The sequence below is a fragment of the Enhydra lutris genome, unplaced genomic scaffold (genome assembly GCF_002288905.1).
Source record: "Enhydra lutris kenyoni isolate GAN:26980312 unplaced genomic scaffold, ASM228890v2 scaffoldscaffold73, whole genome shotgun sequence".
NCBI classification, from domain to species: domain Eukaryota; kingdom Metazoa; phylum Chordata; class Mammalia; order Carnivora; family Mustelidae; genus Enhydra; species Enhydra lutris.
The window spans coordinates 3516978-3543420 of NW_019154157.1; the positions used below are offsets into that span (position 1 = coordinate 3516978).

The following is a 26443-nucleotide window of genomic DNA, read 5'->3' on the forward strand; positions in this document are numbered from 1 at the left end:
AAGTGGGTTAAGCCGCTGCCTTCGGCTCAGGTCATGATCTCAGAGTCCTGGGATCGAGCCCCGCATCGGGCTCTCTGCTCTCTAGGGAAGCCTGCTTCCTCCTCTCTCTCTGCCTGCCTCTCTGCCTGCTTGTGATCTCTCTGTCAAATAAATAAATAAAATCTTTAAAAAAAAAAAAATTAAAAAATAAAAATAAAAAAAAACAACAGAAATCAATTCTCTCAAGTTCTGGAGCCCAGGAGTCTGAAATCTAGGTGTTGGCAGGGCCATGTTCTCTCCAAAGGCCCTAGGGGAGAATCTTTTCTTGCCTTTTCCAGCTTTTGGCAGTTGCTGGAAATGTTTGGCTTTCCTGGGCTTGTAGAGGCATCCCTCCCATCTCTGACTATTGTCACAGAGCATTCTCCCTGTGTGCCTCTGTCTTCACATGGTGTCCTGGTGTCTGTGTCCAAATCACCATCTTCATATAAGGACACCAGTCACTGAATTTCGGGCCCACCCAGTAGCATGGCATCTTAGCATGATCGCATCCATGAAGACTCTGTTTCCAAATAAGGTCCTATTCTGAGGTTCTGGGTAGGCATGAACTTCGGGGGAAGGGGACACCATTTGACCGAACAGCACAGAGAATTCAAACAACACAAAGAATTTTCAGTGAAAAACAGGCCTCGCTCTTTCCCATGAGCCCCCAGGCCTCAGTTGTCTTCCCCAGAGGCATCTCCTATTACAATCTCTTGCGTCTCCATTGAGAGATGGTGCATAGCTTAGCATCACTGGATATGTCCCCTTATCCCTAGACAGATGTGCTAGCACACTATGCGTCCTTTTCTGGTCCTTGTTTTGTTTTGAATTCACTGTTTTAGAATGTTCCATATTAGCCTATCAGATCTACTGCCCCCCCCCCCTTTTTTAAAGATTTTATTTATTTATTTGACAGAGAGAGAGATCACAAGTAGGTTGAGAGGCAGGCAGAGAGAGAGAAGGAAGCAGGCTCCCTGCTGAGCAGAGAGCCTGATGCGGGGCTCGATCCCAGGACCCTGAGATCATGACCTGAGCCAAAGGCAGAGGCTTTAACCCACTGAGCCACCCAGGCGCCCCTCTACTCGCCTTTTATCCAACCTATCCATCCTAAGCCTCGTGGTCAGGTTCATGTGTCCTCTTGTTCTTTGGGTACAAGGACACATCTGATCCTCTTGTGCTATTTAAGGAAGGTTGGGTGGAAATGTTATTCCCATTTTTAAGATGAGGATGTCGAGCCTGGAGCAGGGCAAAGGCCACCTGGCAGACCTGAAGCTCAAACCCAGGCCTCCTGGGTTTGTGTCTGGGGTTATCCCCTGCCCAGCGCCATCCCCCACCAGGGCAAAGGGAACTCAAGAGAGTCCTGGGGCTAAGAGGACCTAGCTGGAGACTGCCCCATTTCATATGCCCTTAGCTGGCCTTGGGGTATGCAGGGCAGAGTCCCGGCAGCCCTCTGACCTGTACCTCCTGTTTTCTCCCCCATGTAACAGTACACCTGTGGCGATTCTCAGGCGGCTACCCAGCCCTCATGGACTGCATGAACAAGCTCAAAAGCAACAAGGTATGTTGGCCTCTGCTCCACAAACCTCTCTGAACACTGGCTCTGGCTCAGCCCTGTGCCGGGGGCTGCCAGCACTACCCCATGGGGACAGCCGCTTCGGAGGGGGTGCTCTTCATGGTCACCACGGCCAGACTGCTGTTCCTGTAGGAGTACCTGGAGTTCCGAAAGGAGCGGAGCCAGATGCTGCTGTCCAGGAGAAACCAGATGCTCCTTGAGTTCAGCTTCTGGAACGAGCCGCAGCCCAGAGCAGGCCCCAACATCTATGAGCTGAGGACATACAAGCTCAAGGTGCCTCCCCCCACTGGGTCTCTGCCTGCCTCCCGCTTTCCCTGCTGTGGTACCCTGATCCGGGGGGAGGGGGGTCCTGTGCCCCAGCACCTAGACTGGGGCTTCTGGCCTCTCCCTCCCTATACACTCACACTCATGTGCACACATGCACACCCAGGTGTGAGCCAGGGCCCCTGAATGAGGCCAAGTGGCCCCCGGGGCTGGGGAGACAGGACAGTTTGCCATCTCCACCTAGCTTGACATTTGGAATCTGAGATGGGGGCTCATTTCCATTCTTTGCTCTGGTTCTCTTTCAGCCAGGAACCATGATTGAGTGGGGGAACAACTGGTGAGTGGCAGTGCCAGGGGTTGGGGGACCCTGCCTACCTGCCCTGCCTAGTTCCCTGGCATGCCGCCTTTCCCATGGCCACATGGCAGGGAGCCTGACATCCTTTGCCCCTCATGGATCCAGGAGAAGGATCCAGCCAGGAGGTGAGGACCTCCTAGAGGATTGTGAGGCCTCCCCTAGTGGCAGAATACCCAGCCCCTGGCTGTACCTTTGTTACCCCCTTCCCTGATCATCTCTGAGAGCTGAGGGTCCTACCTCTGGCTTCTCCCTTGGGGAGGAGTGTGGCTGAGAAATCAGCCTAGGGACACCTCAGAGGGCCTTTTGCACTGCCCCAGCCTCTGTTTGACACTCTTCTTGCCATCCCTAGGGCTCGGGCCATCAAGTACCGGCAAGAGAACCAGGAGGCAGTGGGCGGCTTCTTCTCGCAAATAGGAGAGCTCTACGTTGTGCATCATCTCTGGGGTAGGCTGAGGACCCTCCAGGGGCCCTCTGCTAGCCCATTTCCCCACTGTCACTCTGTATAGACAATGCAAATATATTAGTGCCCTTCTGGAGTTTGCGTTCTAGTAGGGAGAGATACCACCTCAGGCATAAACTAACACAGAAACATAATTTCCAATTACTACAAATAATAAAAAGGGGGAAAATGATAAAGAAATACATGGGAATGGTTTGGATAGACAAAGACAGCCTCTCTGAGGAGGTAAAATGTTAACTAAGCTAAAGGATGAGAAGGAGCCAGCTTGTGAATTGCCAGGGAAGGGCATTCTAAGTAGAGGGGACATGTGCAAAGGCCCTGAGGTGGGGAAAAGGCCTTTGAAGAGTACAGAGGAGGCCAGTGTGGAGAGAGTGAAGAGCGTGAGGATACAGGGACATACCAGATCAGGCTGGGCCTTGTAGGCTGTGGGGATGCGTTGGGATTTATCCTAAATGCAACAGGAGACTGATGTAGCATTTTAAGCAGCATGACATGACCTGATTTGTGTTCCAGTAGGATTCCTCTGCTTGCCATGGGCTTTGCCAAGAATGCTTTGTAGGGGAGCAAGAGAGGAAGTGGGGCATCAGGAGATGGTTAAACTTTTTCAGGCAGATGAGTTTGGGAGGATGGTGGCCTGGCCTAATGTGGTGGCAGTGAGGATGCTGACAAGGCCACAGATAGATTCATTAGTCTGGAGGTGGAACCAGTGGGCCTTGTGGATGAGTTGTCTATGTGGGGCGAGGCAGGGAGAAAACTCTAGATTCTTTTTTTTTTTTTTTTTTTTAATTTATTTGACAGAAAGAGAGATCACAAGTAGGCAGAGAGAGAAGGCAGGCTCCCTGCTGAGCAGAGAACCCAATGCGGGGCTTGATCCCAGGACCCTGAGATCATGACCTGAGCCAAAGGCAGATGCTTGCTTAGCCATCGGAGTCACCCAGGTGCCCCAGAACTCCAGATTCTTGCTTGAGCAGCTGTGTGTCTTTTACTGAGACCCTAGGTGGAGCAGGTTGAAGGGGTCAGGAGTGTAATTTTAGCCGTCAGAAATGTTGCATTTGAGATGCTGACACATCCAAGTGGAGACGTCAAGTGGGCACTGGATACATGGGTATGGAGCAGAAGAAGAGTTCTGGGCTGGAAATAGAAAGTTGGGAGTTGTCAACAAATGTACTGATGGAATGAGATTGTCAAAGCAGACAGTGTTGGCTAACTGTTCAAGACTTTGGGAAGAGACGGAGGGACAGGGTTTGGGGTAATGATAGGAGGACCCTGTGCTAGGTATAAGATCAGATCCTCTATTTCCCCGGAATGAGCCAATGCGTTTCCCACAGCATATAAAGACCTACAGTCTCGGGAAGAGACTCGAAATGCTGCCTGGAGGAAGAGGGGCTGGGACGAAAATGTCTACTACACAGGTGAGTGCTTTCTCTGAGGGGTCAGCCTAGCCCTTGGAGGTCATCTGCTCAGAGCCCAATCTGAGGATGGAATCCCCTCTGCAAGGGGATCAAGCCTCACTTGATTACCTCCAGTGACGGGGAACTTACTCTGAAGACAATGAGTGGGTTTCTATCTGGTGGCACGCTCCACATGATCTAGGCAGTGGGTCTAGGAAGGTGCTCGCAGTGATGAAAACACAGGTGGTCCCCAGGCACTGTGACCTCAGGCATGGTTCTTCACCACACCAAGGCTGTTTCTTCATCTGTAAGATGGTGACAGTGGTAGTGCCTCCCTCAGAGAGCTGAAGGGAAGATTCTAGGAGCTAAGTTAGGAAAAGTGCTTCACCCGGACTGGCACAGAGGAAGTACACAGTGCATTTTTTTGAGAAGGTTTTCGTTGTCTTGTGTTTGCCACCTTGCTGGGATCCCTGAGAACCGCTTGGAGTCAGCGGATGTTGACTGCAGTGGGTGGGTGGCTAGAGGACACAGAATGAACAGGAGCTCCTTGAGGAGCTTACAGTTAAGCATCTGCACTTACCAGCTGGTGTGGGGGAGAATGCTTCCTGAAGGAGTTAGTGGGAGCCTCACTCTTGAAAGCGTGATGTTGAATGATCGTATCAGGATCTCCTGGAAGCTTGTTAGAAATGCCAACTCTCAACTCCCACCCCATCTGCTGAATCAGAATCTGCACTTTAACAAGAGCTGTGGGTAATTTGTATGTGTGCTAATGTTTGAACAGCTCTGAGCAAGAGTAAAGAGTCTGACCTCCTGGGTGACCTTGGGCTGACCTCCTGTGGGCTGTAGCCTCCCCATCTGTAAAATGAATAATTTGAACTAAATCAGTATTTTTCAAATCTTAGCCCCTTGAAGCCCCTCATAGCTTTTGTCCTACTGGTATACTAGGGCTGTAATTATTTCTTGATATTTTTCTTTAAATCCTCCTACTTTCTTCTCCACCTAGCTTTGTCCTAAGCAATATTATCTGTGAAATCACTTTTTGCTATGCTATTTATTCTTTCACATCATAGAAACATAAATAGATAATAATGAATATTAAAAAATGTTGTATCTCAGCGACACCCAAGTCCCCTCTTATCCCACAGTTGGATGCTCTCCATTCTAGGAGGGCAGAGGGGCTTTCCCCACCTCAGCATCCCAGGCCTCCTCCTTCAATGTCCACTTTTGGGATTCGCTTGCAGCTGCACCCTCTGTGACCTCTGCCTCTCTTTCCACAGTCCCACTGGTGCGACACATGGAGTCTCGGATCATGATCCCATTGAAGATCTCGCCTCTCCAGTGATGCTGCCTCTGCCTCCTTCCCCTTCTCCCTCAGGGCAGCCATGGACAGCAGAGCTCCCAGTCCTGCTGTCTTGGTTTTCTCTCGGATTTGGGAGGACTCTGGGGGGGTTTTGCTCAGCTCAGACAAGGGGAAGCTGAAGGATGACAGGGTTCTGAGGACTTGCACCTCTGCCCAGACCCTTCCCACCTTCCCTGTTCACCCCTTCCCCTGTGCTGGAAGCAGTGTTTAGTTTCTCTGAATGAAGAACAGCAACCTTTTATGTCTTCCTACATTCCCCCCTAAGATTCCTCATCTCAAGGCCACCAGTCCCCATTTATCACCATGTAAGCCCTCTGTTTAGCTTTAGTTGTGCAAAAGGTAGGATGTTGAGTGGTTAGGGAGGAGATGGGAAGGGAGGTCAGATCAGGCCTGGCTCTCTGGAATTCCCTGGTCTCCACTGGACCACTCACTTGCTGGGTAGTCTGAGCCAAGGCCCTCCTGTCAGGGAAAAGCCTAAAACTGCCTCAAAAAGAAAAGGGGAAAACTGTCAGCACAGTCAGGGTGAGGTCCTACATATTCCACTTAGACTGGGAAAAGGGATGGGACCTGGAAAGGATCTGGGTCACGGAATGGGACATGAACCTGGAAGGTAGGATTCAGAACTTGATTTGAACTGCAGAATTTGGAATCTGGAATCAGGAATACAGAACAGAGGTTATAGAAGACCACCTGGGGAGGGGTTCCTAATACCAGACAGTTGGAAAGACTCATCTCTTTCTCCCTACGTGAGACTGAGAACTTGACTGTTTGTTTCAGCCCTTTTGGGTAGGGAGAATCTCCTGCACTTTCTTTTTCATTCCTGCAGGCGAAGTAAAAGGCCAGGGCCTGTATTTCCCTCACCCAGCATTCTTTTTCTCTCTTCGTATTCTATCAGCCGAACCCCCATTTTACTGTGCCACTGGGTATCTGGAGTGGGATAGTGACTTTGGGAGGCTCCTCGGTGATCCTTACACCTCATGAACCTCTAGGTTGCTTGATTCTGTCTCCCTTTCAGGAAAACTTGTGCTGGAGTCACCGATGGAACCAATTAAATATTTACTATAAACTATGATGTTTTTTCTTCATCTGCAAGGAACTTAGGTGCTAGAGGCAGAGCCAGTTTCCTAGTTCCAGCTGGCTGATTTACCTCCCCTGCCCTGTATTGTGTTCCCTGAGCCACAATCAGGGAGGGCCTCCCCCTAAGGCAGAAGGCATTTGGGACATCAGTGTTTCTACCTCCAGATAAGCAGAATTTACACCAAAAGTCCTGAACTCTGTAGAATTCGTGCCAGGGGTAGAAAACACTTGAGCCTGTCAAATGCTGTATTAGGATTGTGACTCTGCCCTAGGCAAATGGGGAAACCACTGATGCATCCGTGGGAAAAAAACAAGTGTAAGGGAATTGAATACCTTCCCTAACTTAATGCCCTCAGTAGTGTGGGATGTCTGGACGAATATGACAGTGGTTAAATATACAGGTTATAAAGGCAAAGTCACAGGGTTTCGAGTCTTGGCACTACTACGCCCTCGTGTTATCTTGGGCATACGACATTCATTCAACTAATAGTAGGCAGAGCGCCTACTAGCTGCTGGACGTTGCTTTAGGCGCTGAGAAAGGAGTAAACAAGGCAAAGAATCGGTCCCTGAAGCCTCAGTTTCTTGGTTTTAGAGGGCAGCGCGAGGGTGCTGGCCGCTGATTACTGCCCCGACAACCTCAGATCAGCGACAGCGGGTCGCAGCTTTCACCACGCGCCAGCGCAGTCCCGGACCTTTGTGCTTCGCTTCCGGCCTCCGTGCCTCGCTTCCGGCCAGCCGCTCTTTCCTTCCGCTTCTCTATGGTGTGCGGGAAGACGTCTCTCAGCCGCCGGAAGTGGCTGCCTTGCGGTGGCGGGTTCGGGGCTCCGAGCGGTGAGGAGGGTGCCGCGCAGCCGGCTGGTCGGAGGAGCGGGGCTGGGCGCTCCGGGACTGAGGTGCAGACCTCCCGGAAGCCGTCTCCGGGCTAGGGGCCGACCCGAGTTCTCCGTGCTCATTCTCCGGGGTCTCCAGCCGCTGGGCGCGGCGCGCTCAGTCTCTTCAGGTGAAAATACTCGCTGCAGCAGCGTCGGGCCCCACAGGGTAGCTTCTAGGTGACGATGTCGATGTCGAAGGTGGTGGTGATAGCTCACATTTATTGTGTGCTTCCGTGTGCCAGGCTGTTTTTACTGGGTTTCCGAAGTCAGGATTTCCCACAATCCAGCCTTTCGCGTCCCAACGTTGTGGGTTTTGTACAATTTACCGTTTAAGACTTGGCTAAAGGTTTTTAATCGAGTCACCTTTTACATTTTAAACGTGAATTTCCTTTAGGAGAAAATTTTAAGTCTCTCCCCTAAATGGAGATTTGTCCTATATAGGAGATAATAATAAAAACTAATGTATTTAACATGAAAACATTTTAAATTCTGGCTAGATTTCATTGTCTAAGGCTCTCAGAGTCCTTTTGTTAACAAAGGAACATTGGTGTTCACGGGTATTAAAGAGAAGCTAGGGAAATGAGATATTCTCCTTGAAGCAATCAGAAGTTTCTAAAAATAATTGGAAAGGGATGAACTTTCTCTTTAGGTGTTCAGCATTATTTCAGATCACCCATGTACCACCTAAAGCCCCAGTCATCTTCATCACCTTCCCGGGTGGAGTGCCTCCTGTGTCAATGACCACGGCAACCCCGGAGGTAGGGACTGTTACTCGCATTGGATCTGTGAGGAAGCCTGCCCAGAGATCAGTGAAGCAACTATGAGTCCCAGGACTCATAGCAGTAAAATAGAGTGGAGACTCCCAACTCTGGGCTTCTCTGACTCACTACTGTGAGCCATCGGTTCCTTCAGTAAGCGTTTGTGACTGATTTTGGGGGGTTAGGGAGATTGTGCTGCCTACCTCAGGGCTGTGGTGACAACAAGGAGAGGGAGGATGCTTTGTGACCCAAGTCCCATGAAGTGTAGGTTCTATTCTTTTGAGTTGTAGGGCCAACCAGAGAGTTGAGGGCATTGCCCAGTGAGATGGCAGCAAGACACCTGGTGTCACAATAATGTAGTTGTCAAGAGCACTGATGTGGTGTCAGATGGACCCAAGCTTTAGCATAGCATATCAGCTGTGTGACCTTCAACACCTCGTGTTTTTTTTTTTTTTTTTAAGATTTTATTTATTTATTTGACAGAGATCACAAGTAGGCAGAGAGGCAGGCAGAGAGAGAGAGGAGGAAGCAGGCTTCCTGCTGAGCAGAGAGCCTGCTGCGGGGCTCGATCCCAGGACCCTGGGATCATGACCTGAGCCGGAGGCAGAGGCTTTAACCCACTGAGCCACCCAGGCACCCCTATTTGTTCTCCTTTCTGAACCTCAGTGTTCTTATCCATAAAATGGTACTTGTTTTTATCTGAAAAGTTTCATATAAGGATCAAGTGAGAACATACCCTTAAGGTGCCTAGATCAGATCCAGCGTGTAGTGATCAATCAGTAGTACTGGGAATGGGTATATATGCTAGGCCGAGGAGTTTAGTCAGAGATGTGGTTGTGGTACCTTTAAAGAAGGTAGAGCTGGAAAAGATGAGTTCATTTTGGACAGGCTGAGGGATGATTCCCCCTTTTTCTTTGAGAGTGTGCCCATGGGGCGCCGGGGGCGGGGGGCAAGGGGCAGAGGGAGAGAGAATCTTGAATAGGCTCCACACCTAACGCAGAACCCGATGCAGGGCTTGAACTCACAACCCTGAGATCAAGACCTGAGCTGAGAGGAGTCAGCCACTTAACCAACTGAGCCACACAGGTGCCTCTTTCCCCCTTTTTATTTTTTAAAAGATTCTGTTCATTCATTTGAGAGAGAGGGAGAGATTATAAGCAGTGGGGAGAGGGAGAAGTGGTCTCCTCACTGAGCCGGGATTCCCAACAAGGGACTCAATCTTAGGACCCTGGGATCATGACCTGAGCTGAAGGCATCGCCTTAACTGACTGAGCCACCCAGGCATCCCTCCCTGCTTTTACAGAGGATTAAATTGAGGCTTTGGAAGGTTAAGTGACTTTTTTTTTTTTTTTTTTAAGCTAACAAGGGCATACGTGGCCAGAACTACTAGTTAGACTTCAGTATTCTGACTCCAGGAAAATCTCCCAATTCCAGCTCTGAAAAATCTTTAAAGTTTCCTCCTTTTAACAGGTCTCTGCTATTTCCTCCTGACGTGATCAAACAACCATGTCATCAGAATCAAGCAAAAAACGGAAGCCCAAAGTGATCCGAAGTGATGGAGCACCAGCTGAAGGGAAGCGTAACCGTTCTGATACAGAGCAGGTGAGGTCAGCCAGGGCTGCCACACTGCTGAGAAATTATAGCTCGTGGGCAAAGCACCTGGCTGTGAGTTTGCAGCAGCTGAGGGTCACAGACTACCGCCCAGGTGGCCTCTGCTTGACCAGGTGCTGGGACTTCGGGACTGAGGGGCTCTCAGAGTCCTTTTGTTAACAAAGGAACATTGGTGTTCATAGGTGTTAAAGACAAGCTAGGGAAATGAGATGTTCTCCTTGAAGCAATCAGAAGTTTCTAAAAATAATTGGAAAGGGATGAACTTTCTCCTTAGGTGTTCAGCATTATTTCAGATCACCCATGTACCACCTAAAGCCCCAGTCATCTTCATCACCTTCCCCAGTGGAAGAGTGCAGAAAGAGATCACCCAGACCTTAGTTTTTACATCTGGTTTAGCTGCAGCATCCCAGGAACCTACCAGCCTGTATTAGACATAAGTAGTGTGTGAACAGAGACCTCATTCTAGTATGCTGTATGTCTCCATTTTTCCAGAAGGTCAGAAGAAGCCAGTATCTGCAGCACACCACTGGTGATTGGAGATGTGGCATCCCTGGTCTGCTGCTGAGTTAGTATCAGAACAGCATCCCCACAGAATCTCTTCTGTGGCCTGAGAGCTCATGTGGTCAGCAGGTTCTGCCTTCTACTATTTCTCTCTCCTTGACTCTGTCAAGCTAATTTATAACTTAATTGTTTTGGTTGGTTGGTTGGTTGGTTACTGTATTATTTAATTTTAAGATGTTATTTATTTATTTGAGAGAGAGTGCAGGAGAGAGAGCAAGCACAAATGGAGATGGAGAAGCAGGTTCCCTGATGTGGGGCTCTGTCCCAGGACCTTGGGATCATGACCTAAGCTGAAGGCTGATGCTTAACTGACTCAGCCACCCCAACACCCTACTTTTTTTTTTTTTTTTTTTTAACTAGAATAGAGAAACGTAAGAATTTGAATTTAAGTGAAAATGATGTTTTCCTCAGATTTAGGAACTCTAGACTAACAAAAATACCTTATCCACTGCAGGCACTGGTTCTTTTTTTATTGAGATATAATTGATATATAACATTGTATTAATTTAAGGTGTACTACATTCAATATCTGTATATATTGTGAAATGATCACCACAAAGGTCTAGTTAACATCTATCCCCATGTATAGTTAAAATTTTTATTTCTTCTGATGAGAACTTTTTTTTTAAAGATTTTATTTATTTGACAAGAGATCACAAGTAGGCAGAGAAGCAGGCAGAGAGAGAGGAGGAAGCAGGCTCCCTGCTGAGCAGAGAACCCTATGCTGGGCTTGATCCCAGGACCCCGGGACCATGACCTGAGCCGAAGGCAGAGGCCGTAACCCACTGAGCCACGCAGGCGCCCCGAGAACTTTTTTTTTTTTTTTAAATTAAGTAGGCTCCACGCCTAGTGTCAAGCCTGACATGGGGGTTGAACTCACAACCCTGAGATCAAGACCTGAGCTGAAGTCAAGAGTTGGACACTTAACTGACTGAGCCACTCAGGCACCCCTGTGATGAGAACTTTTAAGACCTACTCTCTTAGCCACTTGTAAATATACAGTGCGGTATTATTAACTATAGTGGACTCTCTCTTTAAGAAATGCATTCTGTTCACTTTTAAGGCTGAGTGACCAATTTTGATTGGCCCACATCAGGTTGAAGAAAGGAAGAGATCAGACCCATGAGGTAGAAATTAAAAGGTTTGATCCTCGTCCTCTCTCTTCCCCACATTCCCTTCTTAATTTTAACCTCTGCTAAAGCTTTATTTGAACATCTAGACACTCATCAGTAGGAATTTAGATAAATGAATTCTAGTTCATCTATATAGTGGATTATAATGCAACCATTTTAATGGATATTTAAATTTATTGGGATGAAAAATTGCATGAACAGTATGATCCCATTTTGTTTAAAAATAAAATTTGTGTTTATCCGCAGTATTAAAAATAGTTATTTCAGGCTGGGAGGTGAGGTTACAGGCAACTTTTCATTTTGCTTTTGATACTTCTCACTGTGTTCTGAGTCTCTGACACCAAGCACGTATTACTTTATGGTTAGAAATAAGAAAAAAGGAATGAATTCTTTTCCATTTTGAAAAGAACAAAAACCTTTGATTTGAGGACCAGATCTTTTAGACACCTGATTTGGGGTTTCATCATTACTGATTTCAGCCCAGTGTCCCTGGTCCCAACAGGGAGACTTTTATTCCCCACCCAAGGCCTGTTTCCTTGCCTCCACAGGAAGGTAAATACTACAGTGAGGAGGCTGAAGTGGACCTGCGGGACCCTGGCAGAGACTATGAGCTGTACAAGTACACATGCCAGGAGTTGCAGAGGCTCATGGCTGAGATCCAGGACCTGAAGAGCAGAGGAGGCAAGGATGTGGTAAGGAGTGGGACTGGGATTGGGCAGACAAGAACCTGGTGGGTTTGAACGGGTGGCCTTGTTTTGCACCCATCAAAGCCCTTCCTCATATTGGTCTTCTGTCCTAACCGTGATCAGGGGGTTGGAGTCTGGGGGCTCCAGAGACATGCCTGTTAACTTATGGGAATGTGTCATCACCACCCAACTACCAGTTACAGTAACAAAAGTACAGGACAACTGATTTTTCTCATAACTGTAATTTGATAATTCATCTAACTGGTATTATATGTTGGGCATTTTGCTAGGTTTTGAGAAATGATATGTGTAAATTCCTTTGCTTTTTAAGGATGAATATGTACAAGTATGTCATTTCACAATAATTTCAGAAATGAAATTATTTAACATTAAATGAATGGAACAGACTTTGGGACAAAGAAACTAAACAGTGGCTAAAAACAAAACCCATATTTTTCCAAGAATCTCACTTATTTGTGCTTATACTAGCCAGTATTGTTACGATAATCACATCATATTTTAATGTAGCCAAACTTTTCATTTATGTTATTCTGTAATGTTATTCTCAGAGACCGATTGTATGCAGGGTGTTGCTATTGTTAGGATCTCTGTATACAATACGTAGGGACAGATAAATTGTGCATTGGCTGTACTTGCTCCATTTTCAATTCCTGTTACTTCAGTCCAAGCAGAAATTGTTTTTTGGCCCGGATTTTCCTTCTACGGTCATTCTTCCATTTCCCACTTACATTTCTCTTGGTTCTGAGTTCCTTCCAGTATTTGTTTTTGGTCCTGGATGGGGATGGGTCAGAAGTGAGGTGCTGAAGGAAGCTAAGCCAGCACCTGTTGACAGGATCTTTACCAGTTTTCTTTGCCTACAGGCGGTTGAGATAGAAGATCGGAGGATCCAGAGCTGTGTGCATTTCATGACCCTGAAGAAGCTTAATCGATTAGCCCACATCAGGTTGAAGAAAGGAAGAGATCAGACCCATGAGGTAGAAATTGAGAGGTTTAATCCTCCTCCTCTCTTTTCCCCACATTCCCTTCTTAATCCCCTTTACCTCTTCGCTGAGTTTGCTTCTGCTCTGTCTGACCTGACTTGACCCACTCACCTCTGACATTGTCCTCCTTTCAGGCCAAGCAGAAAGTAGACGCCTATCACCTGCAGCTGCAGAACCTGTTATATGAGGTGATGCACCTGCAGAAAGAGATCACCAAGTGTCTGGAGTTCAAGTGAGTTTCAGAGAACAGCCTTTGGCAAAATAGTCTGTTAGTAACTGCTTTTCTTACATAGCTCAGTGTGAGCTACTCTCCTTAAAAAATCAGATGGGCTTGGAGACTGCAGGATCTGGGACAAGGGTGAGTAGATCACTTTGATTGGGAGAATTGGAGGCAGTGTTTTCAGGCTGCACAAAGAACCTCGGAAGCCTGTCTGCTTTTCAGTTTTGAGCTCTGCACCTGGTCAAAAGCAGTTGTCTTTCTCCACCAAGGGCCTTTACATTACCAATCTGATTCCTGGGCACCTTGCATAGGAGCAGCTGCCTTCCAGCCAAATCCTTTTAACATTTTGGCCCATTTTTTCCTCTCTAAAGTTCCAGCCGTTCATTTTTGCAACTGGATTTTATTCTTCAGAAGCTGAACTTCTTGCCACTTAGCTGCTTTCAGGTGAACAAACTATAGTCTGTCAGTGTCTGTCTTAAAATGTAATGCCTCTTGGCAAATCCAAGCTGAGAAATGAGAAGGAAGGAGGAATAGACAGAGGAAGAGAAGAGAATATATTTTTGCTTGGTCAGACCTACTTGTGCAGATTGAGAAGAGGCAGGTGTTTTGGGGTTTGTTTTTGTTTTTTGCTTGGGGGGGGGCACCTGGGTGGCTCAGTAGGTTAAGTGGCTGCCTTTGGCTAGGGTCATGGTTCCAGGTCCTGGGACTGAGCCCTGAGTTGGGCTCCCTGCCCAGAGAGCCTGCTTCAACCTCTTCCTGCCACTCTGCCTACTTCTGCTCTCTATCTCTTTGTCAAATAAATAAATAAAATCTTTAAAAAAGAGAGAGAACAAGCATGAGTGGGGGTGAGGAGCAGAGGGAGAGGGAGAAACAGACTCCCTGTTGAGTGGGAAGCCCAATGCAGAACTTGGTTCCAGGGCCTTGAGATCCTGACCTGATCTGAAGGCAGCTGCTTAGCCATCTGAGCCACCCAGACCCCCGAGGTAGGTTTTATTTATAATAAACTTGGGATGAGAGGGGCATATCAGTCATTGAGTCTGGTGTATTTTTTTTTTTTTTTTAAGATTTTATTTATTTATTTGGGGCGCCTGGGTGGCTCAGAGGGTTAAAGCCTCTGCCTTCGGCTCAGGTCATGATCCCAGGGTCCATCGAGCCCCGCATCGCCCTCTCTCCTTGGTGGGGAGCCTGCTTCCTCCTCTCTCTCTCTCTGTTTGCCTCTCTGCCTACTTGTGATCTCTCTCTGTCAAATGAATAAATTAAAAAAATCTTAAAAAAAAAAAAGATTTTATTTATTTATTTGACAGAGATCACAAGTAGGCAGAGAGGCAGGCAGAGAGAGAGGAAGGGAAGCAGGCTCCCTGCTGAGCAGAGAGACGGATGCGGGGCTCGATCCCAGGACTCTGGGATCATGACTTGAGCCGAAGGCAGTGGCTTTAACCCACTGAGCCACCCAGGTGCCCCGAGTCTGGTGTATTTTTGATAATTATGCTGATTTGGGGGAGGTATCTTTATCTGCTGTACAAATTCATGTAATAATAGTTAAATATTAATAGAAGTGAGATCTGTATCAGGTTTGTACCTCAGTTAATAATATTGTGTCATTGTCAGTTTCCTGGTTTTCATAATGTACTGTGTGTAGATGTTATCATTGGAGGAACCCAGGGGAAGGGTACACAGAGGAAATAAACTCTCAGTACTATTTTTGAAACTTCCTGTGTATCTTAAACTGTTTAAAAATAAAAAGGTATTTTATACAAAAGAATGTGATGCCCCAGGCTATAACCATCACTCAGATGAAAGCTGACAAATGCAGAATGCAGTAGAACCCTGGCCTGTGGAGAGGCGGGTGACCACCCTTGGCCCCGGTCAGACAGCCTGGATTCACATCCCAGATCTGCCACTCACTAGCTGTGTGACGTTGGGCAAGCTGCTCAGTTGTAGAAGTCTTCATCGCATTTGAGGTATGGAGATAGAAATCCCCATTTGATAAGTTATCATGAGAAATAAGTGAGATGAGGCTGGCATACAGTGGGTGCTTAGTACCTGGTAACTGCTGTTACTATCATCTTTTGTCCACAGCCTGTGCACTACTGTGTTAATGCAGGAAAAAGCATTAGATTTCTTTTCTTGTGAGTCACTGTATGTGTGACAGTGGAAGCCTCTAAATCATTATACCTGCTGGGTCTTCCCCATCCCATGCTTAATGCAGTTAATATTTTGAACTTAAAAGCAGTCCCTTACTTTTTTTTCCTGTCTCCAATTCTCGGTTTCAACCTGGCAGTCTAGGTCTAGACTGTAGTGTTTTTTGTTTGTTAGTTGGTTGGTTAAGATTTTATTTATTCATGAGCGACAGAGAGAGAAGCAGGCTCCCCGCTGATCAGGGAGCCTGATATGGGACTTGATCCCAGGACCCGGGATCATGACCTGAGCTGAAGGCAGATGCTCAACCAGTTGAGCCACCCAGGCGCCCTATAGTATTTTTATTCACCCTTCAGTTCTTAACCTCTTTTGCTAAGCTTGGACATCTGTAAGTTTTATAAGCACCCCTTCCAGGTCTTCAGCTAATTCATGGATAAAAACGTTGGACACGATGGATAAGGATCCTATCATATGTTACCAACTACATCTCTTCAAAATGAAACATTTACTAATGAGCATTTGCTGAGAAGACTGGGTTCTAGGTTCCTGGGTAGTTGTAAAACAGGGTTGAGTAAGCATATGTGGAGGGAACTGTGGGCCCACTTAATCCATGGTTTGGGATCCTGAGAAGAGCAACCTGACATCTAGTTCTTCCCTGCAGGTCAAAGCATGAAGAAATTGATCTGGTCAGTTTAGAGGAGTTTTATAAGGAGGCTCCTCCAGATATTAGCAAGGCTGAAGTCACCATGGGAGACCCTCACCAGCAAACCCTTGCACGTCTGGACTGGGAGCTAGAACAGCGAAAAAGGTTGTGTATCTTTCCTGACCTTGTTAATCTGTGCCGACACAGACCTTTATGGGGACGGTGCTTTGTGATGCATGACCCACAATCATACAGCAGAGTTCTATGGAACCAGTGGACTGGTTTAAGACCAAATTAATTCGCACCTGATAATTCAAACTTGACCAACAGTATAATGGGTGGGGCTGGAATTGCTTAAGCCTGTTAATAGAAGATTGGAGTAACTTCTTCTTTAAAATTTTAACATTTGAGACCTAAATACCTTTTGTACTGTAAATTTAATTTTTTTCTTTTTCTTTTTCTTCTGCCTCTGTGGTACTTTAAAGATTTGCAGACATTATTTTAGAAGGTTATATACAGCATTCCTGTGCATAGACAAATTATAATTTACATAATCTTTCCTCTGTTGGATTGGACTTTCAGTTATTGTTTTGCTATCATAAATTATGCTTCAAGGCACACCTTTACATGAAAAATCCTGTATTAATAAAGACCTTTTATTTATTAATTGTAAATAGAACATATATACTGTGTAATCTAATCGAGGTCTTTTTAAGGGGATAGTGTATTTTTCATATCAGATCTTTCATGGCTGTATTCCTTTCATTAATAGTGACGTGACTTTCTTCCCCATATTTGTATGAGAATTCTAGGGCTTTTGTTGACACATTTGCTCTGTTTTCCATTGAAGAAGCAGGTGTTTTTATTTCTTTTTTTTTTCTTTTTCCTGTTATAAAATGTATTTTATGCTTTTGGTCCATGTTATGAATTTAATAAGCACTAAGTGTGGTTCTTACGGAATTAGTGTCAGGGGTTGAGCAGATGGGGCTGGCCCATCACTTCCCTGTCCAGTACATGGCTTGTCTTGGCACAGGCTAAATCATGAGTGTTCTATTCTTGTGGTCCAGAGTCCATCACCACTCTGCCCCACTCAGGCCAGTTTAAGTGCCTCATTTGGGTTCTGTAGTTGCTAGGTCCACATGTTTGTGAAAGTTTTGGCTGTAGACCCTAGAGGCAAGAAAGGGAATAGAAAATGACACAGGGATGTTCCCTAGTGGTTAATGGGCAGAGCCTCTGGAGCCGGACAGGCATGGATTCAAAGCCCAGCTTTGTACTTGCTTTTAGCTGAATGACCTTGGGCAAGTTGTCTACTTGAGCCTTTGTTTCTTCCTTTGGGGAAAAGAAGAGTCCCTACCTATCTTCCAGGATTTTTATAAGGATTAAATGCAATAATGCTTACAAAGAGTTCTCGAAGTGCCTGACACAGAGTAAGTACTAGGTAAACATTAGTTAATCATGACTAACTGTCATTAGGTGGGTTGTAACAGTCAGTAGGTGTGTTGGGAGATCTCTGAGGAGCTTCGAGTGATAGTGGTCTGTCCTTTCCCAATAGGCTGGCGGAGAAGTACCGAGAGTGCCTGTCCAACAAGGAGAAGATCCTTAAGGAGATTGAGGTCAAGAAGGAGTACCTAAGCAGCCTCCAGCCTCGCCTCAATAGCATCATGCAGGTAGGACTCTCCCCCATCCTCCCCAACATTGGCCTTTTGCTTTGCCCTCAGCACCCAACGAGACCTTGCTGACCTGAGGCCTCCAGCAGCCTTGTCTCCCTTTAGGTTTTGCCAGGTATGTTACCCTAGTGGGTGTCAGAGCCCACTGCAAGGATGGTCCTGTTTGGAGTTTCTGCCCAGCTAGTATGGTAAGGTTGTGTCCTGGGTGGAAGAGATGCCGGGTGGGTTCAGGAACTATACACACGTTTGTCTGGAATTTTTTCTTTTCACCCAGAGCTGCTTCCACGTAAAATACTTTTGCAAACTCTGGGTTTAATTTACCCAGAATGGTTTCTACCAGCCCCACAGCCTCCAGGCCTGTAAGCCTGCTTCTGTGGATGTCTGTTAGACTCTTAACTGCACCTTGGGGGCAGATGTTCAGTAGAGATACTCTCTCTGAAAAGAACTTTACTCATATTTGAAAGCTGTTAGGTGCCTTTGGGAGGAAAAGTCCCCACTTTAGAATATAATGTAAAATGTCATGTCTTTCTGTATAGGTGACCTGATTTTTATTTGCTCCGTGAGGCCAGATTTGCTCTAAATCCTTATAGTTTTTTGTTTTTGTTTTTGTTTTTGTTTTTTTTTTAAAGTAAACACTATACCCAATGTGGGGCATGAATTCAAGACACCAAGATTAAGAGTCACAAACTGGCTCTACTGACTGAGCCAGCCAGGCACCCCTCTAAATCCTCATAGTTTTATGTAGCAGAGTAAATGGTTAATACGGAGGAACTTTGCAAAAGGACCCTAGAGAAATCAGAGATTCCCTTTAATAGGATTTGGCAAGATCTGCATTTCCTCCCTTCAACTCTCGGCATAGAATTGGAATTGTTAACAAATATTCTGAGTAGCACTTCATAATAGGACAAAAAGAAAATGGAAAGTTTGGGTTGTACTTAATTTTTCCTGGTTGGTTTTTGTTTATTTATTTATTTGAGGGAGAGAGTGGGAGGAGGAGCAGAGGGAAAGGGACCACCAGGCTCTACCCCCATTGCAGAGTCCAGTGCAGGGCTTGATCTCTTGACCCTGAGATCATGACCTGAGCCCAGATCAAGAGTTAGATGCTTTATGGACTGAGCCACGTGGGCACCCCTTAATTTTTCCTGTTAATTGGAGTTTCTCTAGACATGCCTAAATAGGATACAGTTTAAATAAAATTTTTTTTAAAGGATTTTATTTATTTGACAGAGTAGGCAGAGAGAGAGGAGGAAATAGGCTCCCTGCTGAGCAGAGAGCCTGATGCGGGGCTAGATCCCAGGACCCTGGGATCATGACCTGAGCTGAAGGCAGAGGCTTTAACCCACTGAGCCACCCAGGCGCTCCAGGTTAAATAAATTTTTGTATGGTACAGTCTTATAGCTGTTATGGAAATAGAGAACATCATACCACTGATGAAATAATTGGACAGAACAAAGATTTATCTAATTAAACAAAACAATGCCTATTGTAGGACATAAAGTACTATTTGATTGTATACCTTTGTTTATAAAGTATCCATATGCATATATACATGTGTGAGTCCAGTGTATGCTTAGAAGAGTCATTATTTATACCAAATCATTAACAACTAGTTTGGAGTTTGGGAACTGGGATGTTTGTTTGTTTTGTTTTTAAAGTACTCTATGCCCAATGTGGGGCATTGACCCTGAGATCAAGAGTCATGTGTTCTACCAATTGAGCCAGTCTGGTTTCTCTGGAGAGTTTCTGCTTTATAAACTTGAATACAACCTTTTTTTTCTTTTTTTAAGTAGACTTCACACAGGTCTTGAACTCACAACCCTGAGATCAAGACCTGAGCGGAGATCAAGAGTTTAATACTTAACTGACTGAGCCACCCACATGCCCCAGATACAACTTTTTAAAACAATGCACATATATTACATTTAAAAAAATAATTTTGTGTATAGAAAAGCAAATGGTTCATAAATGTATAGCTCAGTGAATATTCACAAGTGAACACATCTCTGTAACTGGCACCCAGATTGAGAAAAAGAACATTGATTTTTCAGAAGCAATTTTATTTCCCCTTCCAGTCACTGTCTCCTCTCACACACACAACCCCCCACCCAGTAACCATTATCTTGACTTCTAATGTCATAGGTTAGTTGGGCCCATTTTTGAACTTAAACAAATGGAATCATATAATATATACTCTTTTTTTTTTTAAGACTTTATTTATTTATTAGAGAGATGGAGAGAGGACACAAGTAGGCAGAGTAGCAGGCAGAGGGAGGGAGAAGCTGGCTCCCTGCTGAGCCGGGAGCCCGATATGGGACTTGATCTCAGGACCCTGGGATCATGACCTGAGCCGAAGGCAGCCGCTCAACTGACTGAGCCACCCAGGTGCCCTATACTCTTGTGTCTGGCTTCTTTTGTTCAACATTATGTTTGTGAGATACGTCTGTACTGTCGTGAGCACCAGGAGTTCATTTATTTTCATTGATACTTAGTATTTTTCCCTTCTAGTTGGGGGCTAATGAATAATCCTGCTATGAGCATTCTTTGTCCTTTGCTGCCTGTGTGTACATATTTCTGTTGAATATGTTCCTAGAATGAAATTTCTGGGTTATAGAGTATGCTAGGAATATATTTAGTTTTGGTGGACACTGAAACAGTTTTCTAAAGTAATAGCACTGATTTATAAAATTCCCCTAGCACCAGATGAAAGTTCTAATTGCTCCTCATCCTCACCAACACTTGATATTGTAATTCATCTTAATTTTAGCCATTCTGGAGGGCATCGCTTATGGTTTTAAATTCCCATTTCTTGAGGACCAGTGATATTGCACACAGTCCCTTTTATATACTTATTAGCTTTTGGATTACCTCATTTGTGAAAGGCCTGTTCACATCTTTTGCTTGGACTTCTTCATATTTTCTGGAGATGAATCTTTTGCAGATATTTTCTGATTTTCTTTTTCACTCTCATAATGGTATCTTTTTTTTTTTTTTTAAGATTTTATTTATATATTCGACAGACAGAGATCACAAGTAGGCAGAGAGGCTGGTGGGGGGGCGCGGGGAAGCAGGCTCCCTGCTGAGCAGAGAGCCCAATGCGGGGGCTCGATTCCAGGACCCTGAGATTATGACCTGAGGCTTTAACCCACTGAGCCACCCAGGCACCCCATAATGGTATCTTTTTTTTTTTTTTAATATTTATTTATTTATTTGACAGAGGTCATAAGTAGGCAGAGAGGCAGGTGGGGGGAGTGGGGAAGCAGGCTCCCCGCTGAGCAGTGAGCCCAATGCGGGGCTCGATCCCAGGACCCCGAGATCATGACCTGAGCCGAAGGCAGAGGCTTAACCCACTGAGCCACCCAGGCACCCCAGTGGTATCTTTTAATGAGCAGATGTTCTTAATTTTTATATGATTTGATTATCAGTGTTTTCCTTTATGGTTAGTGCTTTGGTGTCCTATTTAAGAAAATTTTTTTTTTAATTTATTTATTTGACAGAGAGAAATCACAAGTAGGCAGAGAGGCAGGCAGAGAGAGAGGAGGACTATTTAAGAAATTTATCTCTGTCCCAAGGTCATGGAGATAATCTCTTATTTTCTTATAGATGCTTTATTGTTTGTCTTTCACATTTAGATCTCTAGGCTTCCTGGAAGGGAATGTTGTACGTAGTGTGAGTTAAGGTCAGATTCATTTTTTTTACCCCCGTGTTGGTATTCAGCAGGGTCATTTATTGAAAAGACCATTCTTTCCCCACTCTGCTGTGCCACTTCTGTCTTAAATCAAATGTCCCTATAGGTTTGTTATGGTCTATTTGTCTATCTAGGCACCAGTACCACACTGGCTTATTTACCATAGCTTTTTTTTTTTTTTAAGATTTTATTTATTTGACAGAGAGTGCAAGTGTGAGAGAGAAAAAGCATGGGTGGGAGGAGAGACAAAGGGAAAGGGAGAAGCAGGCTCCCCACTGACCAGGGAGCCCAATGTGGGGTTCAAGCCCAGGACCCCGGGATATGATCTGAGCCAAGGGCAGAGACTTAAACAATTGAGCCACCCAGGCACCTTGGCCCTTTGCATTTAACATAATAAATTTTAGAATCAGCGAGTCGATTTTCACATGCTGGGATTTAGACTGGGATTGCATTGAATCTGTAGATCGCTTTGGGGAGAATTGATTTCAAGAAAATACTGAGTCTTCCAGACCATTAACATGGCGTGTATCTCCATTCATTTAGATCTTTCATTCTCAGACCTTTGTGTGGAGGCTTACGTACCTTTCACTTACTTATTCATAGGTAGTTGATGTTTTCTTTAACCCACTGAGCCACCCAGGTGCCCCGGTAGTTGATGTTTTCTTGATGCTATTGGAAATGGCTCTAAGTTCATTTTCTTACTGTTTACTGCTTGTATAAGTTGGTTTTTTTGTATTGACTTTTTGTCTACCTATTTTAGTTTATCATATATTTTTAGTAAATAAAAAAGTTATTTAGTAAATAAAAAGCCACCTCTTCACATGTGGACTGCCTAAGAAGAGAAAACAAAAACCCTTCTTTTTTTTTTTAAAGATTTTTTATTTTATTTATTTATCTGACAGAGATCACAAGTAGGCAGAGAGGCAGGCAGGAGAGAGGAGGAAGCGGGCTCCCCGCTGAGCAGAGAACCCGATGCGGGGCTCCATCCCAGGACCCTGGGACCATGACCTGAGCTGAAGGCGGTGACTTAATCCACTGAGCCACCCAGGCGCCCCAAAAACCCTTCTTTTATTGCATGCAGGCTTCCCTCCCCGTGCAAGAGTACCTGTTCATGCCGTTCGACCAGGCTCACAAGCAATATGAGACAGCTAGACACCTGCCACCTCCCCTCTATGTCCTCTTCGTCCAAGCCACTGCATATGGGCAGGCCTGTGGTGAGTATGGGGGTTGGGTAAGGAAGAGGGGCTGTGGGAGCAGCAGCCTTGGCCGTTTGAGTCATTTGGAAGCCCTGCCTGCTGAGGAAAGCTCCCTGGTCCTGCTCAGAATCTCACAGGTGACAGATGCTACCTCCCCGCCACACCACCCAGCATGGCTGCTTTGACCAGCTGGCCTGAGGCTAGACTAACCTGGTGGGCATTTCAGAGTGGATGGCTTTGAATCTTTGATGAGCCTGGCTGGGCAGCTTGTCTGGGCTCCCAGACACTCAGTCCATCAAGGCACGCTTGGCAGGGGGATCGGCACCTCTTGCTCTGCTTCAGAGAGAGGACTTGGTGAACACAGGTCCCAGGCAGCTTTCCCAGACTTTCACCAAGCCCAAACAAGCTGCATGCCATTATAGTGATTACTAAGTGGGAGGATGTCTCCGCTTTAAGCTTAAGGGCAGCCCTTTACTTCACTAGGATTTTGAAAAGTTTTTGGAGACCCTAACTTTTGCCTTACTGCAGCTTTTACCCAGCACCTAAACTTTTCTTCTTCACCCCATCGCATCAGACAGATACGTATCGCACCAGTGCATGCCTCTCCTCCCAGCCATGGGCACCAACACATTACTGTCTCTCTTCTTGTGTTTTCCTGGTCCTTCTGGTCTGCTCCCTCCCTTTTGTTCTCCTCCTTGTTTCCATCATCAGCTCATATGAAATCCTCCCAGCCCCCTAGACAGGGTGAGTAATTTTCTTTTCTTTTGTGTTTAAACCCATCCTATTTCCTTTCCCATTTTACTGTAGAATTTCAGGATTAAGTTACCCAAAAGAACAGTTAGGCATTTGCCAGTGATCTGTGGGGGCAACCACCTTATTTGGGGTGAGGTATGTTAGTTTATGAAGGGCTGTCAGAGCAGTAGCCAGCCACCTGGGAGGATTATCTTAGTGGCTTGCCAGGTAGAGGAAGTTTGCCATCCCTCCTTAGTACAGTTGGGCAAACCATTTCAGGCTCTTGTGACTATCTGTAATCTGTATATCCTTTTGAATGGAGCAAGAAGGGTGGTGGGCTGTCTTGACCTCCCAGCACTAGACCTCTGGAGTTCCACAAAGGCAGGCCAGGTGTGACCCAAGGAATTGTCATGCTGCACAGAACAGCCCACTTATATTAGTGCTTGAGACACTGGGCTCAAGTTGAGTAGACCTGGTCTTGAATCCTAGCTTAGTGACTTCCACCCATTATATCCTACAACTCTGAGCCTTAATTTTCTCATCTCATGGCTATAATAATTATATGGCTTTCATAGGGTTGTTGTGAAAGTTAAACATTAATTTGAAAAAAATAATTTTATAATTATAAGGATGAGCTCATTTGGTCCTCACCACCCAACTGGGCAGCTGCTGTTTGTCAAGATAGAACTTCATTGTTGCAGAAAGTGGGGCTCAGAGCAGTGATGTAACTTCCCAGATGTTTAGAAATTGGGGCAGGGACTCAGATTTGGGACTAGACTGCAGGGTCCAAGTTCCTATCCACTGTCCCGCCTCCCAGTTAAATGTGACGGTACCAGCGAGATGCTTGGTGTAGTACAGAATGGAGACTAAGCACTTAGATGAGAGCTGCCATTTCCAGGATGTGGACAGTAGATAGGTTCTGGATGAGAATCTTTAAGACAGTTGTCAGCAAAGTATTCTGTAGCTTTAGGCCCTAGGTTGGTATTGTGCATTGGTATAAGCCTGAAAAGAGAGGAGTTCACTGTAGTCTCAGGTGGTGCTGGTCCAGAAGTCTGCACTTTGGGTTCTTTGTTCTCAGTAAACACTGGAAAAAAGACTTAAGCATCCTATCAGGTTCCTCTTCATTTGGAGAAAGGGCTTTTGCCCTTCCACCCCCCAGTCAGTAAGGACCTATGACAAACACAGAAGAAATGCATTCCCAGAGCTAGCCTGTTTGTATAGCTTAGCTCCTTCCCTCAGCAGCTGTCATATGAAGCTTTTTCTTGCTCACAGATAAGACATTGTCTGTGGCAATTGAAGGCAGTGTGGACGAAGCCAAGGCTCTGTTTAAGCCTCCTGAAGACTCCCAAGGTAATGTAGTCAGATTTTTCCCCAAGTTTTCCGTAGCTGGTTCCCGGGACACAGGGTCGCCACTCACAGGCAGTGCTGGGTCTTTGGAAATTAGCTGTACTAGTTTTGAGTATCACGGAGCTTAACTTCAACATCCTAATGCTCCGGATAGACAAGAAAAAGCAGTGCTTGTGGATTTCAACCCTGCTACTCACTAGCTCACTGATCCTGGGAAAGCTCTTTACCATTTCTGAGCCTCAGTTTACTCACCTGTCAAAACAGGATAGTAATTACTTGTGTAGGATTAGTACATGGATTAAGTGAAGTCATGTGTGCAAAGTCCTTAAGCATCATTCTAGGCACATAGCAGCCCCTCAAATTGTATGAGCTGCCGCTGTTGTTATTATTTATATTACTGTTACTGCTACCACCACTACTACCAGTGGAGGGGCTTGTGGTCCACAGGATGACAATAAAAAGCACTTTCAGAAATGGGAGGAAGGGGGTAGTGGGATTATGAGGCATTCTTCTTTTTTTTTTCTTGGGTCACCATGTTTTCTGTACCACATAGACAGCAGCAAATCAGTTCATTGTGTATTCTAAAGAAACGCATTTACAAATGACACAGAGTCTTGGCGCCTTTATGCCCCTCACCTCTAGATGCCTTCTCTTTGTGGTTGTAGATGATGAAAGCGACTCAGATGCTGAGGAGGAGCAGACCACGGTGAGAGCTGTTGCCCCACATGAGTGTGCCATGCAGCCACGCCTGGGGTCTGCTAGTTGGCAGGTGCTATTATCCCTAGAAGCAGAAGAAAGAGGTTGGAAAGAAAGGGCTCCTGGGAGCCTGGCAGCCAGATAGTGGAAGCATCAGGTCCCAGGCAGCAGTCCCTGGCCTATAGGGAGAAGGAAGGGGGAAATTCGTATGACCAGTGCTTATCTGCTTTGATCTTTCCTTTATCCAGAAACGCCGGCGACCCACACTGGGAGTTCAGTTGGATGACAAACGCAAGGAGATGCTGAAGAGGCACCCGCTGTCTGTCATGCTGGACCTGAAGTGCAAAGGTCTGGCTTCCCTTGTTCTGGGCGATCCCATAGCTGCAGGTGCCCAAGGTCCAGCAAGCCAAGTCCTGTTTGACTGAGAAAAGATTCTGGTTTCATATTTCTCTATTTTTCCTCATTGTTTGGCATGAAGCTTGTTTGATTTTTTCCCCCCCTAAGTCATAACTGTAACAATTCAGTACAAAACTAGACACATAATGGATGCTCAGTAAAATCACACCAATTTCTGAATTTGTTAAATCAGATACACAGAACAAGTTGCAAGAGTATGCAGGTTTTGAGTAATATGACCAATGTGCTTAATATAACAAATGTAAGTAGAGATTTGTATTCTGTAGAGAATGTATGTTTTGAATCTAGTTTTGTTCGGATAAAGAAGCATATGATAAAGCATTCTAGCAGGGTAAGAGTTAACCATTACATGTAAGTTTCCCTCTCGACCTGAGACTCGCAGACTGTGGTCCTTGGTCTTACCTCCAGTGACAACCATTGTGATAGATTTCTATTTGTTTTCTAGAACTATTACTATGCATTTGAAAGCTCTTATACTAGTGTTTGTATATCCCCTTCTATTTTTAGTTTTTACACAGGTGGAAACATATTCTACTCACTGGTCCTCTCTTTACTTTTTTTTTTTTTTTTTTTTTTTTTTT

General features: G+C 45.5%; 2 protein-coding genes across 6 annotated transcripts in view; both read left to right on the plus strand.

The window, feature by feature from the left end:
* LOC111160034 (nipsnap homolog 1) overlaps positions 1–6481 on the plus strand; it is a 15088-nt gene extending 8607 nt beyond the window's left edge. For both annotated transcript variants that reach the window (XM_022522808.1, XM_022522809.1), the window contains exons 5-10: positions 1506–1576; positions 1724–1864; positions 2161–2192; positions 2560–2654; positions 3999–4082; positions 5339–6481. In XM_022522808.1, coding sequence (XP_022378516.1) covers positions 1506–1576; positions 1724–1864; positions 2161–2192; positions 2560–2654; positions 3999–4082; positions 5339–5403 — 488 coding nt within the window. In that variant the 3' untranslated portion in view covers positions 5404–6481. The remainder of the gene's footprint in view (positions 1–1505; positions 1577–1723; positions 1865–2160; positions 2193–2559; positions 2655–3998; positions 4083–5338) is intronic.
* Positions 6482–7246: 765 nt separating this feature from the next.
* The window catches only part of LOC111160010 (THO complex 5), a 36541-nt gene continuing 17344 nt past the window's right edge, over positions 7247–26443 (plus strand). Inside the window, exons 1-12 of one of the 4 annotated variants that reach the window (XM_022522775.1) lie at positions 7247–7498; positions 9599–9730; positions 11982–12125; positions 13001–13114; positions 13255–13352; positions 16141–16287; positions 17675–17789; positions 22556–22688; positions 23382–23414; positions 24675–24752; positions 25415–25455; positions 25694–25793. In XM_022522775.1, coding sequence (XP_022378483.1) covers positions 9635–9730; positions 11982–12125; positions 13001–13114; positions 13255–13352; positions 16141–16287; positions 17675–17789; positions 22556–22688; positions 23382–23414; positions 24675–24752; positions 25415–25455; positions 25694–25793 — 1099 coding nt within the window. In that variant the 5' untranslated portion in view covers positions 7247–7498; positions 9599–9634. Of the gene's footprint in view, positions 7499–8009; positions 8129–9598; positions 9731–11376; positions 11428–11981; positions 12126–13000; positions 13115–13254; positions 13353–16140; positions 16288–17674; positions 17790–22555; positions 22689–23381; positions 23415–24674; positions 24753–25414; positions 25456–25693; positions 25794–26443 lie in introns of those variants that run through there. The other 3 variants (XM_022522777.1, XM_022522778.1, XM_022522779.1) reach the window with 3 other exon arrangements.